Source organism: Nymphalis io, chromosome 8, assembly GCF_905147045.1.
Source record: "Nymphalis io chromosome 8, ilAglIoxx1.1, whole genome shotgun sequence".
In the NCBI taxonomy this organism is placed as follows: domain Eukaryota; kingdom Metazoa; phylum Arthropoda; class Insecta; order Lepidoptera; family Nymphalidae; genus Nymphalis; species Nymphalis io.
Window position 1 is genome coordinate 11,198,518 of NC_065895.1, and position 21,703 is coordinate 11,220,220.

At 38.7% G+C, this 21,703-nt stretch overlaps 1 protein-coding gene across 5 annotated transcripts; it reads left to right on the top strand.

The window, feature by feature from the left end:
* The first annotated feature begins 418 nt into the window (after positions 1-418).
* Positions 419-20,968, top strand: LOC126769959 (E3 ubiquitin-protein ligase TRIM37-like). Of its 5 annotated transcripts, none has more exons than XM_050488996.1 (18): positions 419-880; positions 966-1,225; positions 1,696-1,906; positions 4,919-5,127; positions 5,652-5,759; positions 6,660-6,869; positions 7,818-7,829; positions 8,911-9,090; positions 9,297-9,411; positions 9,534-9,753; positions 9,983-10,115; positions 10,431-10,564; positions 10,739-10,941; positions 11,033-11,138; positions 12,743-13,126; positions 13,232-13,390; positions 13,794-13,903; positions 18,223-20,968. In XM_050488996.1, exons 1-18 carry the CDS (start codon positions 827-829, stop codon positions 18,340-18,342), a joined length of 2,928 nt encoding a protein of 975 aa, XP_050344953.1. In that variant the 5' UTR covers positions 419-826; the 3' UTR covers positions 18,343-20,968. The 5 variants fall into 5 exon arrangements, with proteins under 5 accessions (XP_050344953.1, XP_050344955.1, XP_050344956.1 ...); XM_050488998.1 differs by having other exon boundaries at positions 13,794-13,885; XM_050488999.1 differs by having other exon boundaries at positions 10,814-10,941.
* The last annotated feature ends 735 nt before the right edge of the window (positions 20,969-21,703 follow it).

The following is a 21,703-nucleotide window of genomic DNA, read 5'->3' on the forward strand; positions in this document are numbered from 1 at the left end:
AAAATATGATTTATACTATTAACCAAAAATTACGATAGATACTGAAAACACTACAACTTCTCAAGGTATTCAAAAAATTCGCTTCTAAAATAATATAATTAATTTTTTGCTATCATATTTTTTACGGTTATTTATCGCATAAATAACTGTAATAATATTCTTTACTTACTAAATATTATTTCTTTTCCTTTCTCTTGTATTTACAAATTTGCTCTAATAATTTTATTTCATATTTTGTCTCCTTTACCTCATATCAGTAATTGCTAATTATCGTTATTGCAATTTCATAATGTTGATAATGTTCATACATTTTCTTAAAAATAACGAATAAAAAAATTGCAACGTTTTTTTTAGTTCTTGGCAACTCTAGACTCTGATATGCTTCAATAAATCAATACATTTAACAAAAAGAAAAACTACATTTTCCCACTAGTGGGGCAAATTAAACCATTATTAATTTAAATAATAGTGTGATAAATATTAACGGAAAAGTGTTTATGTAGTTACGAGAATATGAATATGCTTATTTCATATTATAAGATACGTAAATTATTTTGTAATTCATTTAATTTATTGAAATCTGTTAAACTATTTTAGAAAAAATGATTGTCTCGGGAAACTTAATCAGATAATATAGCAACTCAGATATTTTGTTTTTATTTTGATTTCGATCGAGAATCAAGATTCGAACACGGAAGTAGTTGGTTTCTTGTTGTTGACGCTTGCATTGCGAAACATGTCTTTTTCCTTACTTAAAAATATAAAATATGTTTAAATTATGGTGAATGATACGTTGACTCCATGATACGGCAAGTTAATCCAAAATATGGCTTCGAGGGGAGAAAAAGCGAATGGAAATGGCGAGGAGCAGATCGTCGAGGTAAATCGATTTGCCCTACTTTCCGTTGACAGTTAGATAAACTTGACCTGAGTGTGAGGTGGATCGATGATTATGGGGTTTACAGACATTGGCGGAGGTGTTCCGGTGCTTCATCTGTATGGAGAAGCTGGTGGATGCACATCTGTGTCCTCATTGTTCGAAACTTTGTTGCTACGGTTGTGTGCGACGATGGCTTACGGAGCAGAGATCCCAGTGTCCACATTGTCGTGCCGCTTTGCACCTCCATGAGCTCGTAAACTGTCGTTGGGTGGAAGAAGTTACACAGCAAATCGAAACTATGCAACAAACAAATTCCGCTTGTCAAAGGGAAAGTTTTCGGGACAGGTATTTAAGGTTTCCAAAATTTGTAAAATTTGAAATTGTAACAAAGGGTCTTATGGACAAAAGGAATAAGATTACAGAATTCAATTATTAGATTTTAGAAAAATCAAAGCAATTATTTGAATTTAGATTGCATTTTAATTACTTTGGATTGTTTTAATGCCGTGTTAAGCTGAGATGTCCCAGTGGTTAGAACATGTTAAACTTAACTGAAGGTTACATGTTCAAAGTCGAGCAAGCAGTACTGATTTTCGTGTGCTTAATTTGTAAATATAAAGTCAACTTGTGCTTAGCAGCGAAAGAAAACATTGTTAGGTAATCACGGACCTGCATTGGAGCAGTTTAGTAATCCTAACATTCTCCTTAAAAGGACAGGAGGCCTAAACCCACCTGCACTGGACATTTATAGACTGTTAATTTACTACTTTGATTTAAGTTTAGACAAAGAATGAAACAAATAATTTTTAAAACAGATGTCCGACACATCAAGAGAGGCTAACTGTCTACTGCTGGACATGCCGTCGCTGTATATGTCATCAGTGTGCTTTATGGGGTGGCACACACTCGGGCCACACATTTAAACCATTGGAAGAGGTGTATGAGCAACATGTAACTCAGATAAGAGATGAAGTGGCTCAGCTGCGACGTAGGCTGATGGAGCTCATAAGTCTCGTACAGGATGTGGTAAGTACACAATACTATGATATATTTGTTAGGTATTTGTAATAAATTAAGTCGTAAATGGTAATATCTGTATTTCCTGTGTCTATCACCAGTAACAATGTTTATTTATATATGTAAATATGGTATGATTGATTTTTACTTTGTAAAATTATCCTTATTCTATAATTAATCATCTAATGAGTATATTATGTAAATATCTTGAATCTTATTAAAATATCTATCAAACTTCACTAAAGTGCAAGTGTTATAAACTTTTTGTTTATGTGAGGAGTTGCTCTTTGTCCAGTTGTGGGACAATTGTTTTATTCTTTTTTAAAGAATTTTTTTAATAAAAAGAAGCATCACAATGGATTTTTTTACTTTATTTATTACATTCATTGTATTACATAAAGTACATGGCCTAATTAATCAATATCTATTAACATTTCGTTGGCTGTAGACTTAAGTCTGTTGTTTTTAGTATTTATGACTTCTTCATTGATCCAGATGTTATTTGCGAGTTTTCTTCCTATCGGTGTAATATACAAATTTACCTTAGAGCAATTGTAGCTTTGGTCCATTTGATGAGCATGTCAGTCTCATAATATTGTCGCTATATTTACTGTACTGGCAGTAAGATCGAAGCTATTGTGCGTATTTTCGCCGCCTTTGCAATTCCCAGTTCTTAAGTGGGTGGGTAGTCTTATATAAAAAAAAAGAACTAAAACAAGCTCTTCTTGATATTGCATTACTAATATTAATTTTTAATTAATCTATTTCATCATTTTTTTTCAAACAAATATATACTTTTTAACAATCCTCGGTATCTATAATCTTTTGTCATATATTGTGCAAGTTTTCGGAGCCGGATCGTATAAAAAAACCAATTTGTTTTTTGACGAAAATACGTGGCATTTTGCATTTATTAAGAAGATCAGTCAGAAGATTTGGTCACATAAAAAGCGTTCTAATATTAAAATTGTTGAATAAATTGTAATTCGATGGCGCAATAACTCGCACCTCGCAAATCATTATTTTTGTCCGGGGCCCGTCATGCGCAGTGCGATCGTGCAATTATCGTGTTAAAGATGAATGCAGTTTCATTAGCAAACGCCATTAATTTACTTAAAGATAAAAAAAATCGATGCAATTAATGATTCTCGGAATCATTAATTGACTGTGTTGAAATCAATTATTTCGAGGTGATTAATTCGGCCAATGCTTATTGCATTTTTGGTAATTATTTTCGTATTATTGGTTTTGTATTTTTCCATGACAGCTTAGATGGTCTAAGAAGATTGGCTAAGAATGATTGATAATTATTTTATTGTCTAACACTGATTCGCTTTCGTTGCTGTCCGTAATACGTTATTGTCTAAAATTGTTAATTGTCCTGATCGATACTCAATTTGGATCAAAATTACGGGATCTGAACTTTGAAAACCACTTTTGGCATTTATGAACGTCTAATGCGCTTGGATGAACATCAACAATATTTTATGATGCAACAGTTCTGTTACTACTTTGCGATATTATAAAAAACTTATAATGCCAGATATCTCTTTTCGTGTTTGGCTGGCAATTTTGTCCAAAAATGAAACGATTTAACTATATTAATTTCGTTTCCATTAAATAGAAATTAAAATATCGTTTATTAAATTATAGGCTCATAAAAGCACTTTTGAAAAGTCATCTACAGTATTGAATGAATAGTGAAGCTACGGCCGTTTCGAAATGTAGATTCTACGTAGAAAAATCGAAAGCAACTCTCCACTCAATTTACATAGACATGTTAATGAAATGTAATTGAATTTATTATTTATTCTAATTCCACGGTTTAAAGTATGTAAAGTAATTGATTATTAATTTAAATTTATTAATAGGCTAGTTTAAAAGTATCTGCGGAACCTTATAATAGAAACTCGAGAGTCGAGCTCCAACTTCATAAATAGATCGGACATTTCATTTTTGGATAATTAAAAAAGTATATAAAAGTAAACAAGTCATTTTATCCCTAAAATTTTATTGCCCGACTGAAGAACACAATGACCAAACAAATGATAAACAAATTTTTAAAAATGTGCAAAAACGGTATTTATTTTCATTTCTGTCGTCGTATTATATTAATTAAATTGTGGCGGCTTGCGTTGACAAATTGAAAGTCAATTATAACACACATTTATACATACATTTTTACACATACCTTATTATAAAAGTATTTACTACGCCTAATACGGTTTAAAACAGTCCTGCCTGAAGTTATTCTAAGACTTGACATTAGTATTATTGTGTTTGAATGGTGAGTGAGCCAGTGAATAGCCTATTCCAATCGAAGAAGGAGTAAAGATAATATATTTGCTATATTATGCAGTCTTGATTAATGTCCTCCAGAACGATTTCGGCCACAGCGGCCCATTTCAAGGGTAATCTAGCTAACTACGCAGGAGATATTATAGTGCACAAGTGTGTGCGCAAACACAGGTGCACTCTCTTCCCTAATTCTCACAACCCGATGGGACGGCAATCCGAAACGACCGGAAAGAGTTCAGGCGCCAGACCAACGGCTTTACGTGCTTTCCGAGGCATGGGAGTGTACACACTTCCAATTTCCAACCTGGGAATTGAATCCAGAACCTCCGGATCTGCGGCCTTACATCAAGCCACTAGACCAACGAGGCAGTCAGTTCCTGATTAACATATCTTTGTAAATAATGCAAAACGATTCCACTTAACTACTTATATCAACTTTAATTTAACTTCTAAACTTCCAACTTCGGTAGTAACTTTGTTGACTTTTAAAATTATTTATTTACGAATTTATAATGAACATCATAGGTTATTCAAGATATCGAAACAATGTTACCACGTCAAAGTTGTTTATTTTTTGTCGCAAAAAATGAAGTAATATATTATATTTTAACATCTCGGCAAAGATAACTACTCAATACCAGGTGTATCAATGCGTGTCTGTCTTATTAAATTAAATTTAAAGTACCATATATTTCCAATCTTACATAAAATCAATCTTTCAAGGAACGTAATGTCGAATCCGTGCGCGCTGCGAAGGACGAGCGTGTCCGTGAGATCCGAAACGCCGTAGAGCTTATGATATCGCGGCTGGACTCCGCGCTTAAAGCTAAGCTGCTGACCCTGATGGGACAGAAGAATGGCCTCACCCAGGAGACGGAGCAGCTCGAGCATCTCCTGCAAGAGATTGAGCACCAATTGCATTCCAGCACTAGGTATGAATTCGTCCCGTTGTTCACAACATTTTATTATATTTCAAGTTGATTTAAAAAAAACTGGCAAACATGTCTTTTGTTTACTTGCTGGTCCCCTGTTGTTGATCTTGATCGAAGATCGCCAGTACGGATAATTTGGGTATGAATGTTCATATCAAGCTTGGTTTTGAAGAGAATCTTTGTGAGAAAACCTAAATGTGTTAACAAAAATACTTCCACTAATCGTCTCGTAACCTAATGAGTTGGCAAATCCGACACGATTGGAAAGAGCTCAGGCGCAGGGCCAACGACTTTACGTATTTTCCAAAACAAAAGAATGTAATTACTTCCACCTTACCGCTCTGGAAAAACCCATTAATGATACAATTTTTTGGTCCAGACCGGGGTTTGAACTCTGGATATGCCTCCTTATAAGCTATTTATAAGGACACAGTACCAGAGTTCAAACCCTGGTTGGTATTTCTATACCAAAGATGTCGTCAAAATAAATAAACTTTATTAATTTTCCGTTAAAATTTCCGCAGATCTGAACTGATTGCGAAGAGCATGGATCTATCGAAAATGATTCACCAAGTTCGCAGGAAGCCGATGGCCAGTTTTGTCTCCGCGCCCGTACCGGCCGATTTCCACAGGCGAGTACTTTACCTACTTTCACATTTAATATGTAGATAGTGTCACAGTAATGTAGGTAAACGTAAGGATTACACTTAGCTGTTGGCATTGTGACTTGAAATCTAATGAAGTTTCATATAAAACTAGGATACAAGCCATTTATATTATAGCTGCTATGACTTTCATATATAAATATGTTAATTTAATTACATAATTAATTTATAACTGAAATAACTTTTTAGTGGCCGTTTAGTAATGGATTGTAAACAAAATAAATATAAAAAAAAAAACAAAATATGTCTTATTATTTAAATTAGGTAAGCAGACTCACAAATGAGCCACTTGATGGTAATTAGATCTCATCGCCCATAGACATTGGCACTGTAAGAAATATTAACAATTAAATCGCTAAAGTGCCACCAACCTATGAACTTAGATATTTTGTCTGTTGTGCCTGTATACTGGCTCATTCACCATGCAAACTGGGACACAACAATATGATTTGATTGAATATGTGATGAGTGGGTGATACCTGCTCAGGACTTAATTTTACTGGTGGTAGGGCTTTGTGCAAGCTCGTCTGGGTAGGTACCACCCACTCATCAGATATTCTACCGCGAAACGGCAGTACTTGATATTGTTGTGTTCCGGTTTGAAGGGTGAGTGAGCCAGTGTAATTACAGGCACAAGGGACATAACATCTTAGTTCCAAAGGTTGGTGGCGAATTGGCTATGTAAGCGATGTTTGACATTTCTTACAATGCCAATGTCTAAGGGTGTTGGTGACCACTTACCATCAGGTGGCCCTTATGCTCGTCCGCCTTCCTACTCTATAAAAAAAATAGGCTTGGTTACGATACAAAATATTATATTATTTATCATTGATAGACGTTAACAAGCATCGTTCATACCCCCCTCAGCGAGATCGTGCCGAGCTACGACAGCAGCACGTTCCCGCTGGTCGGCTTCACGCAGCTGCAGCACGCGGCGGCGCCCGTGTACTCGGCGCCGCTGCACGTCAACGGCCTGTGCTGGCGCCTCAAGGTGTACCCCGACGGCAACGGCGTGGTGCGCGGCAACTACCTGTCCGTGTTCCTCGAGCTCAGCGCCGGCCTGCCCGAGACCTCCAAGTGAGTGCTGCTCGCCTGGTACCCCTGACGGCTGATTCTTTAACTATACTTACTCAAAATGGTCCTAATTAATTATTTACATTTCTATAATTTAATATATAAATCATATTCCGATTACTAATTTTCCATACCTATAGCATATTCCAACCGGAGGAGGACTAAAGATTAAAAAACCTTAGATTTTCATAATTCATGCCAGTTTGCTAATATCTGCTATAGTTTATTAATAATACAACTTAATAAATACTACTATATAAATACTATTAAAAAAGCCGAGATGGCCCAGTGGTTAGAACGCGTGAATCTTATCCGATGATCGTGGGTTCAAACCCGGGCAAGCACCACTGTATTTTCATGTGCTTAATTTGTGATTATAATTCATCTCGTGCTTAACGGTGAAGGAAAACATCGTGAGGAAACCTGCATGTGTCTAATTTCATTGAAATTCTGCCACATGTGTATTCTACCAACCCGCATTGGAGCAGCGTGGTGGAATAAGCTCCAAAACCTTCTCCTCAAAAGGGAGAGGAGGCCTTAGCCCAGCAGTGGGACATTAACAGGCTGTTACTGTAAATACTACTATATATTAACTATATATTTTATCATTACCATTATGCACTATAATTTTACTTCCGAAGTTCCGCTAACTTCACCGACATTTTAAACGCATTTTTTTTTTCATAAATCCATAATGAATACCACAGATTATTTAAGATCTCGGCCAATTATATTACGTCAATTCAATGTCAAAATTGTTTATTTTTCTCTACGCCTCCCGTGATTGGAATACGCTGTGTGTTAAAAACGATTGCATATTGTTTTAATAATGATTATTAAAAATGATAACTTGAAGTAAATTATATAAATTGGCTATATATCAATTGACATCAGAATAAATCAAAGTGTAGTAACAAAGTGTTTCGTGATTACAATCGCTGCTGTATTCAGGGTAGGCAAGAGGTGAGTCGGAGAGCATTATATAGCAGTAGTATGGCAGATCTGTGTGCAGCATGCCGGTTCCTACCGAACTTCGACTTCTGTGTGCTGATTTCGCTGATTGTATTGTCACTCTATGCTCTAACACAACTGAAGTGACTAATTTATAAATTGCTTAATTAACTTTTTTATAATACTTAATAAAGAAAAATTTAAACTGTATAAGAAAAAAATTACAGTAAAGCTTACCTTGTTACATTTGTTGGGTTCGTGATTTACATATCTGTTGGAGTTCGTAACGTAACGTAATTGTCTTGTCAACGAAAATTGTAATCCATTACTTCAATTGTGTTAAAGCGTTATATTAAGATTTAAGTTAAAAGTATATTATCATTGTAAACATTCATGATACCATGTACACTATTGTTGTTTACAAATTCATTATAATCAAAAAAATCATACTTTGTTGTCTCCCATTAAACGAACTATTGTTCTAAACAACATATCTTTTTTAACTTTCTATTAGTTGTTTAAATCATTCAAGCCTCTATGCTTCTGCTTAAAATATTAAAATTCTTCCTGGCTGAAGCATTGTAGCTGAACAGATCTATACTTTATAATCGTCTTGCTAGAATAATATCATCACACAAAGATATATACGTATATGTATATACATACAAAGTTCATATATTATGTATTTATTATCTCTATTTATAATTGTGTACGACAATAAATATTTTAGTTTTTTATAAAAAAAGGAAATTTCCCTTTATATCATTCGAAAGTTACCGAGTCATAAAAAAAGTTTGGTCATTAAAAATGCTGGTCGAATATCATCATTAAAAATAAAAAATAAAATTGAGAAATTTCGACACGTGATACAAATAGTAAATTTATGATAGGCACATCACTTGTTTTAATAGATCTTAAAGTTCAATTAATATTTATTGTTAGAAATATTTGCAGTTATGTATGTTTTTATATCCGTTTTGTTTTTTAATTCATTATTTTTGTTTAGTCTGTGTATAGCAAATGAGACGTGATCATTCGTCACGAATGATTCGTCGGCTGCGTTCGCATCAATTTCATGAATTAATCGCACCAGGTACGAGTATCGAGTGGAGATGCTGCACCAGGTGTCCCGCGACCCGTCCAAGAACATCGTTCGCGAGTTCGCGTCGGACTTCGAGGTGGGCGAGTGCTGGGGATACAATCGTTTCTTCCGCCTCGACCTGCTCGCCAGCGAGGGATATCTGAATCCCGACACGGACACACTCATTTTGAGGTACGGCACACTACAACGGTCCACATCTAGCGGGGTTTCATGTATTTATTTTTGTGTTTAAACAACACGACGATACGATAATTTTCATTAATATATTTTTTATTGCGGAGCATAGAAGTTATAAATTATTGTTTGCTATATATAATATTGTTTACCTTCCAGGTTATCTTGAACACAGAATATTTTATCACAGTTATATCTTTTAGATTCCAAGTTCGCCCGCCAACGTTTTATCAGCGATGTCGCGATCAGCAGTGGTATATCAACCAGCTGATTACAATGCAGAATCAGCACATTCTGCAGATTAATGATCTCAAGGAGGTAATAATACAAACAGCCTTAAGACAAACTTCATTGTTTTTTTTATATATGCATTCTATTCATATTTATGTTGACAAGTCGATTGATTATTTGGTTATAAACTGTTGCTTGAAATGTTCTAGCGTTTGACATTGGAGATGTCTCGCAACTCGATGACGGCGACGCGCGCGAGCCCGCCCAGCGCGGTGACGTCACAGGCGGCGGGGGGCACGGGGGAGGACAACCCGGCGCAGAATAATCCCGTGGACGGGAACAGCTTCCCAGAACCGCCCCACTTCGGGAACCAGTGGAAGTTCAACGCGCCGCCGAGCATTCTGAACGGGCAGCGGCTGACTAGTCCGAGTAAGATTCACTATCGTTTATTTTTTGTCAAATTTTTGATACAAATGTTTATAGGAGTAATGATTGAGATGCGGTATGGTGTGCTGGAGTTACGTTTATAGTTTGTTGTATTAGTATAAAGGAGACCTAGGTCTTAGATAACGAAATGCACGAACAGCTCTTCTCTCAAGTTGAAATAATCACAGTTGCGCACTAATGTGTTTGCCCGCGATGTTCGTGCGCCGCGCAGGTTTGCTGAACACGGCCATGTACGAGGAGCCGCCCGCGCCCGGCGTGTGCTGCGCCGAGTTCGCGGCCGAGCGCGCCCGCAACGCCGCGCAGCACGCGCTCGACTCGCCCTACAACATGCCCTCCACGTCCAGGTACCGACCGTTCCTTTTTTTTTTAACCCTGGAAAAACTCATTACGCGTTTCCCCCACGGGAACAGTGGGGGGTTATGTGGGGCTCGCCGGTGTCCAAGGCGCCGAGTGCGCCCCGAACATCGGAATACCCACTAAAAAACCAGCGGTACCCTTTCCGTCTTGACGAGGAGCGCCACGGGATCGCTTTCGCATGCTACCGTGGGTACTGACCAGCATTAACATGACTTAACCCGAAGCTTAACAGCTCCTGACTATATTAATCCGTATTGAAATTGTCACATCATATGATATAATGGTGAAATGTATAATTACAGGTCTGCGAGCTCTCTGCAGGGCGCCGATAACTTGGCGCTGGTGAGCCTGCACACGCTGTTGAGCGCGACCGCGCCCGGTCGCCCAGTGCGACCTCGAGCGCGCCTCGACCGACCTGCGGAGTCACCGCTCGTCGGTACGTGCCCAGGCCCTCGATAACTTTGATTAAAATGACCGACGGTAATATTTATCCAGCTAATTAACGGCAAAAAATGATTATGACAGTTTATCTTGTAATATAGAACTTCTAATTTATGTAATTTTATTTATAATTACTGAAATCAATTACATATATATTTTTAATGTTCAGCAGTGGCAAGTACACCAGTGACAGAAGCGAGCACCACTAGCACTACTGTATTATGTTCGTCGTTATCGTCTCCAGAGCTGAATGGCACAACCAGCACCAACGGTGAACCAGGAGCAGCAAAGCCTGAAGAGTCTGCCGGGGATTCCGCTAGCCCTCAACCCGTTGTGACCCAACCCGTCTCCGAGTCGAGCAGTGACACTGGAGTGAGTAAATATATGTATAAAACTATATACATATAGAAATTATTTATATTCTGCTATTTTCGTCTCAATTTGATACTCATTTCATCTTCAGGATCTTATGTTCAGTGAGTTGGACGGTTTCATAGATGAAAGCAACACAAATCACACTGACGAGATCTCCAACGAGGAAAACGACGTCGACGAAGAAACTATGTCAGGTAATCATCTCATCGTATATAAAAACAAACTTGAAAGATCAAATTTATTATCATCAGTGATCACAAACTCACTTCGGTAACATAATATTACCGTCGAGCCCGTGCGCCGGGACCCTAATCCTTCCCCGCCCCACCCATCCCTGTCCGCCCGCAGAGCGCTCCTCCGACAGCTGCTCGTGGTGCGCGAGCGAGCCCCGCCCGCCCCGCGCCGCGCCGCCCCCCCGCCGCCCGCGCGCCGCGCGCTCCTACCGCCCCTACCGCCTGCGACACGCTCGCGGACACTACTCCACTGATCGCTGACACCTGACACTGCATCGTCAATAACATTGCCGAGACACACTATCGACATTATCACTTGATGTATTCATATCCAACTGGAATGAAATTTTGCTGTTTAATTTAGGTCGACGATTATATATTATTATTTTTTTATACCCTGTTCACTTTCGAGTCAAAATAATCGTTTTTAATTTATTCAAGGTCATTAAGACAAAGATCCCAATTTATGTTTATACAAGTCTATCTAAAAATGAAAAAGCTAGTATTCGAAATTAATTTGGTGTAAATATGGTGAAGTTAGTCAACACTTTGATATTATCTTAAATAACAAGATATAATAATTGCGTGGGTTTTTTTGAGCAAATACCAAATATTTTAATACTAAAATATCGCTATTAAAATGCATTTATTTATTTTTGTTCGTAATTTTAAAAATTAATAATGTTATTACTACTTGTTAAAATGTACGAAATAAAATTGTTACAATAAAAATTAAGCTAGGCATTTACGTGTACAGCGGTTTTTTTTTTTTATTCAACAGCATGTTTTACAAAGATACTAAAAGTAAATACTCGAAGACTTGCTACTACATATAATGATCATCGTTGAAGTTACAACAAGTTTTAAGTATATATTTTAATCTTGAAAGTGTACAGGGTATAATTTAAAGGGAAGAAATGTTTTTTTTTGTTTTTTTTTTTTTTTTGATAATCTATACTTCATATAAATGATAAATTAAAGAAGAGAAAAACAATGCAGATACTTATTAGAAAGCAACAGGCTGTAAAAAATATCTATAATAATAAATTAAAAAATAGTGCCTACCCGAGCTGTCTTGTTTAGTTTTTTTGTTTATAAAGTTGTTCGTACTTGTAACATAATAAATATTTTAATTTTACAAATCGTTTACATTACTGACACAGTACATTATTCATCTTTCCAGTAAGTAACTGAATTTACATTAAATAATTTATCTATTTGTAATAGTCTAAAGTTAGTTTATATATTTCTTAAATATTTAACCGTGAAATGAAATGTCTTAACAGTAGTTGAGTAACTTACTAAGTGGCTTTAACTATAAATCTTGTTGAGTGGGTGAATTAATTAAATGGTCATATGTCTTCTTCTTCCAAATGACAGCTCCATAATGATAGAAGTGGCTCCGTTAGTGGTTAAACATGACATTAAATTATTATACTATAGTGTAGACATTGAATTTTAATCAAACGATTGAATCTTAATAGAGTAAGTTATTCATAACTAGAGAATTAATAAGATTTTGTCAATATAATAATCGTTGTAATTGGGCGTTACCCATTTAATAGGGGAGAATGACATAGAAGGCGCGTGCGGCGGACGCTCCAACGACGCGGGCGACATCCTCAGCCGCCTGCTGTCCGCCGTGCACGGGCGCGGGGTCACGCCGGCCGGCAGCGACGGGCCGCTGTCGCCCGCGCACGCTCCGCACGCGGCGCACACCACCGCGCAGACGCCCTCCCACCCGCACGTGACCCCGCACGTGACCCCGCACGCCGCCGCGCAGGGCTCCTACCACTCGTACCTGCACACGCACCTGCCCGTCGTGCCGCCCTCGCCCGCGCGCCACGACGACCCGCAGTTCTCCACGTCCGCGCACACCGACATGCTGCTGCTCAACCTCATGCGCATCAACGGTCTGACGCCCAAGTGCTCGAGGAGCTCGAGAACCGGTTAGTTATCATTGATGGGAGATGTAAACTAAAAGAGTGGAAAAATGTTATATATTATAATATATTGAGTTCAATCTCTCATCTTATCGTTCCGCTTGCGCCCAGGGCCGAAGCGCAACTGGTCGACGTCGTCGCAGGGCGAGGCGCCGGCGCGCGCGGCGGGCGGCGCGCAGCCCCGCGCGCCCCGCCCCGCGCGCCGCCCGCCCCGCGCCCCCCGCGCGCCGCCGCTGTCGCCCGGCCAGCTGCAGCGGGACACGCCTCCGGGTTAGCTTATTCACATTTTTCTTATACCTTTTTTTATCGTTGACAATGTACTCTACGTCATAAACATATATATATATAGTAAATTGGCAAACCATCAGCCTAGTCAAATGGAGAATCGACCTTATTCTATTCGCCTCTACTCGCTTTCCATTATTATGTAGAAAGGTTCTATAATCTATTATAGAATGTTAAATCGAATAGCTAAATTTTATACCCTAATATATTTCATGCCGTGGTTTTTAACCTGTTTCGCCATATTTGATAGTACTGTGGAAGTGGAATACTACGAGAATAAGTTATATAACATAACGTATCCTCGTAGTTCGTAATGCCACTGGATAACAAGTGTTTCGCATTAGCTGTAAGTAAGCTAGCAGGCCCCTTACCGCTCGTGTGTCCGCAGGGCTGGGCTGGGCGAACGCAGGCGGCGCCAGCGCGCTGCGCGAGGTGTACTGGCCGTCCGCCTCCTCGCTCAGCGACACCGACGACGTCGAGGTCATTCTCGACTACAACGTAATTACCGCCGCCCTACTCACTTTACTTACTGCACGCGCTTATGTTTGATTCTGTGTTCGAAAACGGGTTCATATGGGTCGATTTTAAACGACCACCATTTGTTTTGGAAAGTCCGTAAAGTAAACGAGTCGAACGAGTGACAGGTACTTTAAAATTTGTTTGCCATAGAATGAACGACATATTTGGGACATTTTCCACGAAATAAGAGAAATATTTTTATTACGTTATGTTTGTGCACCTGTACATTTTATTTGGGGTTGTATCAAACACAAGCTAATTTTTTAGCTTTTAACTTTGAAAATTTTGTGCTGTGATAGTTGGAATCGTACCAGTTTATAATATTTTTATTTGTATGATATTTATATCTTAATTTGAGAATTGATGAAATTATAACTAATCCAATCTGCTATAATAATCCGAAGTTCGGTGGCTTTGTGTAAACCAGTCTGGGTAGGTACCACCCACACCCATATTGTTGCGTTCCGGGTGAGTGAGCCAGTGTAATTACAATCACAAGAGCATAACAACTTCGTTCCTATGGTTGGTGTTGCATTAGCTATGAAAGGAATGGTTAAAATTCCTCAATCAATCAATCAACAGCCAATCGTTGTCCACTGCTGAACATAGGCCTCTCCCAAGGTGCGCCAAAGCTCCCTGTCCTCCGCCTTCCGCATCCAGTTGGTGCCCGCCACCTTCTTAAGGTCGTCGGTCCACCTGGCTGGAGGGCGCCCTACGCTGCGCTTGCCGATTCGCGGTCTCCACTCTAGGACTCGTCTGCTCCAACGGCCATCGGTCCTACGACATACGTGACCAGCCCACTGCCACTTCAGCCTGCTAATTTTGCAAGCTATGTCGGTGACTCCGGTTCTTTTCCGGATAATCTCATTTCTGATCTTATCCTTCAAAGATACTCCGAGCATAGCTCGCTCCATAGCACGCTGAGCGACTTTGAATTTGTGGACTAGTCCCGCAGTTAGTGTCCACGTTTCGGCACCGTATGTCATGGCAGGTAAGACGCATTGGTTGAAGACTTTCGTCTTCAAACATTGCGGTATAGACGACTTGAGGACTTGACGAAGGTTGCCAAATGCTGCCCATCCCAAGCGAATTCTTCGATCGGCTTCCTTCTCGAAGTTGTTCCTACCGACTTGTATTATCTGTCCTAGGTAGGTATATTCACTAACAACTTCGAGAGGTTTCCCCTCGACGTATATCGGTCCCGGCACGACATGCCTATTGAACATGACCTTGGTCTTGTCCAAGTTCATACCGAGACCGACACACCGGGAAGACTCGCCTAGGCTACGCAGCATTTCGGTGAGTTGTTCCAGCGACTCTGCTATGATGACGATATCGTCGGCAAATCGAAGGTGTGAGATGTACTCGCCGTTTACATTGACTCCATACCTAGTCCAATCCAGCGTTTTGAAAACGTCTTCCAACGCGTTGGTGAACAGTTTCGGGGATATTACATCCCCCTGTCTCACCCCTCTGCGCAGTTGGATCGCCTTCGTCTTACAGTCCTGGATGTGGACAGTCATTGTAGCGGCGTTGTACAGACATCTCAGTACCTCGATATATCTCCAATCGATATGACATCTCTGCAATGAGTCGAGCACTGCCCAGGTTTCGATGGAGTCGAAGGCTTTCTCGTAGTCCACAAATGCCATACACAGCGGCTGATTGTACTCTTCGGTCTTCTGCACAATCTGCCGAACAGTAAGGATGTGGTCCACGGTGCTGTAGCCTGATCGAAAGCCGGCTTGCTCTGGGGGCTGGAACTCGTCAAGTCGTCTGGCGAGACGGTTCGTGACGACTCTTGAGAACAGCTTATACACGTGACTCAGGAGGGAGATTGGTCTGTAGTTTTTCAAGAGGGTTTTATCACCTTTCTTGAAAAACAGTACCACCTCACTCCCGCTCCACGTTTCCGGGGTCTTGCCATGTTGGATGACGGAATTAAAGAGGCTTGCTAGCTCTTTCAGGACCGGAGTCCCGCCTGCCTTAAGCAACTCTGTTGTGATTCCGTCATCTCCCGGAGCTTTGTTGTTTTTAAGCTGTTCTAGAGCCGCCCTAATCTCTCCTTGGTCAACGACCGGGAGCTCCTCGGAGTAATGGCGCATAAGAGGGGCGCGCTGGTCATCAATACTGATTCCCACGGGTTTATCCGATCTTGAAGAGAACAACTGCCCATAAAACCTCTCTACTTCTCCGATAATCTCAGGCCTAGAGGTAACGACCCCACCATTTTCAGTTTTAAGTTTTGTCAGACGCGGCCTCCCAAACTTGCGAGCGAACACTTTCGATCCCCGATTTTGCTCAATCGCAGCCTTGATGGCACGGGTATTGGAGCGTCGGAGATCGCGTCGCGTCAGCGTTTTTATTGTTCGGTTTAAGGCCTTATCTGACAAAAACGATGGTAGTTCTCGTCGTTTTCTCATGAGCTCGAGTGTCTCAGCAGAGAGTTTTGGTGCGTTGTCTCTTCTCTGTGGCGGAAAACACTTGCGGTATGTGTTTTGCAGTATTTTGACCAGCGTGTCGGTTCTCTCATCAATGCTGCTTATGGTTTCCAACGCGGTGAATTGATTTTGAAGTTCCATTTGGAACTTTTCGGAGCCTTGAGCAGCTTGGAGCATGGTAGGTCGGAGAGTAGACCTCATCATTCTCGATCTTTCGGCTTTTAAGTTGATATTTAGAGTGCCTCGAACCAAGCGGTGATCACTTCCGGTATTAAACCTGTTGATCACTGAAACATCTCTAAATATGTGCCTTTTATTCGAAATGATAAAGTCTATCTCGTTCCTTGTCACGTTATCGGGGCTTCGCCAGGTCCACCTCCTCTGAGGCTTCTTTTGAAAGAAAGAATTCATCAAAAAAAAGCCCCTGCGCTTCGAGAAAGTTTACCAGCATTTGCCCCCTGTGATTTCTGCAGCCCAAGTCGTAAGGTCCGACTTTCGATTCACCGCTATCTTGTACTCCCACTTTAGCATTAAAGTCTCCCATAACAACATTGTAGTGGGCCCTCGAGGTGTCGTTGAGGGCCTTTGCGATGTCCTCGTACATCGCTTCGACCACATCATCAGAGTATGTCGAAGTTGGCGCATATACCTGTACAACCTTCAGGGAGTACCTGTCGGAAAGTTTTAGGACAAGGTACGCTACCCGATTCGACACACTACTGATTTCCACAATGCTGCTAATGAGATCCTTTTTGACAAGAAAACCGACACCACCCTGGGAGAGGTTATCACCTTCGCGGAAGTAGAGTAAGTTACCGGACTCTAGAGTTATCGTGTCCTCCCCCTGTCTTCGGACTTCAGATAACCCCAGTATATGCCAGTTTATATGACTTAACTCTACTTCTAATTCGGCGAGGTGATGGTCCAGCCTCATCGAGCGTCCATTATACGTTGCCATTTTCAGTCGTTTTATACGGTAGCCTGCCGTGAACCGGTGATTCTTAGCACCCCCTGCCCTGCCGATACCGCGACCGCTACCTTGGTCGGGCCTAGCGGGCTTGCCGGTAACTGGGGGCCTTTTTTTTGGGCGCATCTGCCATTAAGGGAGGGGTTTGCCCATACTCGCCGCGCTGGGCAGGCGTGTTGGCGAGCGCAGTAGGGGGTAAGATGTTTATGGGAGGGGGGACGCTGCTGCCCATCCCCCCTTTTCCCCGTCCCTCAGTCGCCTCTTACGACACCCACGGGATGAGATTGGGGGAGTACTATTCTAAGCCGGTACTCCACGGAAATTCCTACAATGGCAATATCTATTTGCAGTGGTGACCACTTAACATTAAGCAGCCCATTTGCCCGTCCGCCTACCAATACCATAAAAAAGCTTTATTGTATGCGGTTAGTACATAAATGAAATATTTGACTTTTTAATTAAAAATGTTTTGGTTCACAACTAAACATAAATATAACACCGAGCCAATCAGTGACATGAATCAAAAACGAAACTTGAATTGACCAAATTGAAAGTTTTTGTTCCTTCGGACGATTCAAATTGCTTCCAATTTAGCAGTTGATCATTTAAAACTGATTCGTGTGAACACGCTGTGATAGTAATATAATCTTTGGATGATGTCAATCTTTGTTGATAAATAATTATAGCACTGTTTCTTGATACTTGATACTTAGGAAACTTTGCCTTTATTATAACAGCTTTAATAACAATTTAATGTCTGCCGTTTCTCATTTCAACATATGTGGTTGAGGTTTTTATTTATTATTGTTGTTTAATTACAGAGAAGTTACATTGAGTTTTATTTAATCTCGTCATCGTAACATAATAACATACATAACTTTATTACACAGGACACGCTATTCGAAATGCTGTTGAACAGCCTGTCTATAGAAGGCGGCACCGTCGCGGAATGCGACGAGGCTCCACCCGTGCAGCCTTGGAGCCCCGCCCGCGAGCCGCGCAACGAATGAACCGTGCGGCGACAACGTCCGCACCAACCGCCGTACCCGCACGACCCGCACTAAGCGCACTACCGGCTCGAAACATCGCCCTACCAAATCGAATACAACCGCGAATATCATCAGTAAATATTGTGTTTTTAGTAAATTCTATTTCAACGTTGTTAAAAGAAAAAATTAACAAAATAAGAATTTGTTAATTAAAAATAATGCTTATGTTTTCCAGAGTACCGTTGATATTTATTTATAGACATGATGTACGTTTATTCGTAAATTGATTTTTTCGAAAGCTGTGGATTAATTTTCAATCCAAGCAAAATCAATTTGATATGGTAAAGCTCAATTTAAAAGAAATTTTGAAAGTATACTTTAAAAAAGTATAGTATATTATAGTTTTTTTTTTAAATAATTCAAAAAGAAGCTGGGGCTAGAAGTTTAAATATAACCAATAGGTCAAAAATAAATGACTAAAATATCGGGCAAAGTAAAAAAGTACTATAATCTCTCTTGGAAAATGTCAAAAATAACATTGTTAAAGCATTTACTCCTAACATACAACACCATAAATAATAATGCGAGAACAGTCTTCAGTACACTTACTATATTAAATGTTTAAATATTAAATTTTTGAAAATATTCGATTGTAGTAGTTCGTCTTTAAATGTCTGTTTTAATCTCATATTTATAAACGTCGCTGCGGCTGTTTAGCTGAACACTGCTTCCTCTCTTTCTGTCATTAGTGACTTGCCATTCGAAAGAAAAAGACAGAATCGTTTGGCTAATCATCCGTTAAGCCACATTTATAAGTAAGGACTTAAATATTTTAAACATCTGTTGTATAATCGTACAATTTAGTGATATGACTGTTGAAATATGTAATTTGAAGCTTTGACTTGCTATTTGTAAAGGCGTTCTTCTAATGATATATCTTTTTGTTATTCTATGTAATACCCGTCGAGTGATTGGTTTTAACATTCCTTATATTTTTGTAACGATTCAATAATGTTGAAAGTTTGCTGTTAGTGGTAACGTATTAATATTATTTCTAATGCGCTATTTTGCTCCCTAATGTACGTGTAAATTATATCTGCCTGGCTTATGTGCAGTTATGTGTGCGGGTTATATTGAGCGTGGCTTGTGTAATCGTTGTATTGCCAAAGATTTGGACTGCACAATTTTGATTAGTGGATTTTTTGTGCCACATTGAGAAAAAAAAATATCGAGATTTCCTATAGACTGTATAACGTCGCTTAGAAAACAATTAGCCTTCGCAAGGAACTTGTTTCATGAAATGGAACAAACTATAATATTCGGCTGATTTATTTTTTTATATTACCAATAAAGTTATTTTCATACTTCACGGTGCAAAAAAATAATTCAATGGTCCGTTTTGTAGTTTTTTTTTTTTTTTTAATATAAATAAAACTGATATTTTTACCTTTTTATCGGTTTCGTAAATCTCAGCATAATTTAATAATTATACTCATTATGATATTGTAGAGAGCAAGAGACTTGCCTCGACTCGTTCCGGGTCCTTTGAATTTAGTTTATTAGTGTATGTGTGAACGAATGAACGTTAGAATATTATATTTGGGCATTAAATTATTTACTAAAAATTTGATCTCGGACATTATCGGTAAGGGATTGTCCACGACCGTTGAATCTTTTCTTCCTCCGCCTCGTGTATCGCTACGTCTTTCCAAAACTTATACTCAATATTGTAATATTTTGATGTCATAGATTATTATAGGAATTGACGTTTGCCGCGCGTTTTTTTTTTTTTTTTTTGATAAACTAATTTTAATATATCATCCAAAGAATTTGCCATGAACTTATAAACTCATTTTAATTTGTTTTTATAATCTCTTTATCATAATAATATTCGCGCTGCATTCGTCAATATGTCACTGACGCGATACTGGTTATCTTGCTTGTTTTCTCGGTTTGGTTCTGTGTCAATTAATTTGTGATATTCTATAGAGTAATGAATACAGATACAACATATTATAAGCATTGCATTTATTTGTGTTACAAAATATCAACTTTGTATTATCGAAGTTGAATATATAAAAAAAAAGGTTCCATATTTTTATTTCTTATTTTAAAATTATTGGTTTTTTCTTTTAATTATATTTATGGAGTTATCAAACATATCGGTTTACCGAATATTAGTTACTCGTATTGTTTATTAATCAAGCAGGATAGGCAGTAGGACAATTTTTAATTGATATCACTTCAATATGCTGTTGTTAAAGTAGAAATCGATGTTAAATGTGATTGTAGCGATATAACAAGATCGAACGTAGTAGGTATTTTAACTATTAGTTTATGTAGTGTGTTGACTTACAGTTCAAAGTTAGTTTAAGAGTTAATTGCTACATATATGTTTTAAAGCTTAATTTTACGCTTTAAAATACTTTATTTAAAAAAAAAAAAAAACATCGTTTAGGAACTTTCAGTATAAACTAATGAATTATAGATTTATTTACAAAGTATCAAATACAACAAATGGGTACAATTACTATGTTTTAGAATCATCTTTGATAAATGTCTGTTAGCAAAAGATACCTATTTTTGATTCTGTCTAAAATGTTGTATCGATGTATGTGATTTGATGTAATATATAGCAAAAATAAAATGTGTTTTATTTGAAACCAACAACAACATTTTTACTATTATTATTAATATTGCAAACATTTTTTTCCAAGTTGTAAAAAGGCTCATCCTTGATCATTGCACTCATTTTTTTATATTAAAATGTTTGTTAATATTGATAGTTATTGAAAAATTTAATATTTTTTTCAAGTGTGTGCTACAGGATATCTACAGCAATGGTTTGTGTTGGTTCAGGGTACCAGATACCAATTTTTTAAAGAAGAGCGATCGAGCTAAATTACGTGGTTCGCTTAAAATTTGTACAAGATACATTTTTTTTTATAAAAAAAAAACAAAAAATTGTAAAAAAAGCTTATACTCTTAACACTTGACCCTCATTCGAAAAAAGCAGTAAGTCAGATACTCTATGCTTGTTAATAATATTACATATAACTGTTATTAATCCGTACCGTACCGTAACAGCCTGTGAATGTCCCACTGCTGGGCTAAAGGCCTCCTCTCCTCTTTTTGAGGAGAAGTTTTGGAGCTTATTCCACCACGCTGCTCCAATGCGGATTGGTAGAATTCACATGTGGCAGAACTTCAGTGAAATTAGACACATGCAGGTTTCCTCACGATGTTTTCCTTCACCGTAAACCACGAGATGAATTATAATCACAAATTAAGCACATGAAAATTCAGTGGTGCTTGCCACTGAGTAGTTTTGGTTTATTTTGTCCGCCGAATGGGTTAATTTATTAAGATTGGTTGTGAATAT

What these genes read in the sequence shown, in the direction of transcription:
- LOC126769959 (XM_050488996.1), top strand. Translation starts at nt 827, where the DNA reads ATGGCTTCGAGGGGAGAAAAAGCGAATGGAAATGGCGAGGAGCAGATC. An exon ending in ACGGACACACTCATTTTGAG is followed by an intron (nt 9,091 to 9,296) that starts GTACGGCACACT and finishes TATATCTTTTAG; the next exon opens with ATTCCAAGTTCGCCCGCCAA. An exon ending in CGACGAAGAAACTATGTCAG is followed by an intron (nt 11,139 to 12,742) that starts GTAATCATCTCA and finishes CCCATTTAATAG; the next exon opens with GGGAGAATGACATAGAAGGC.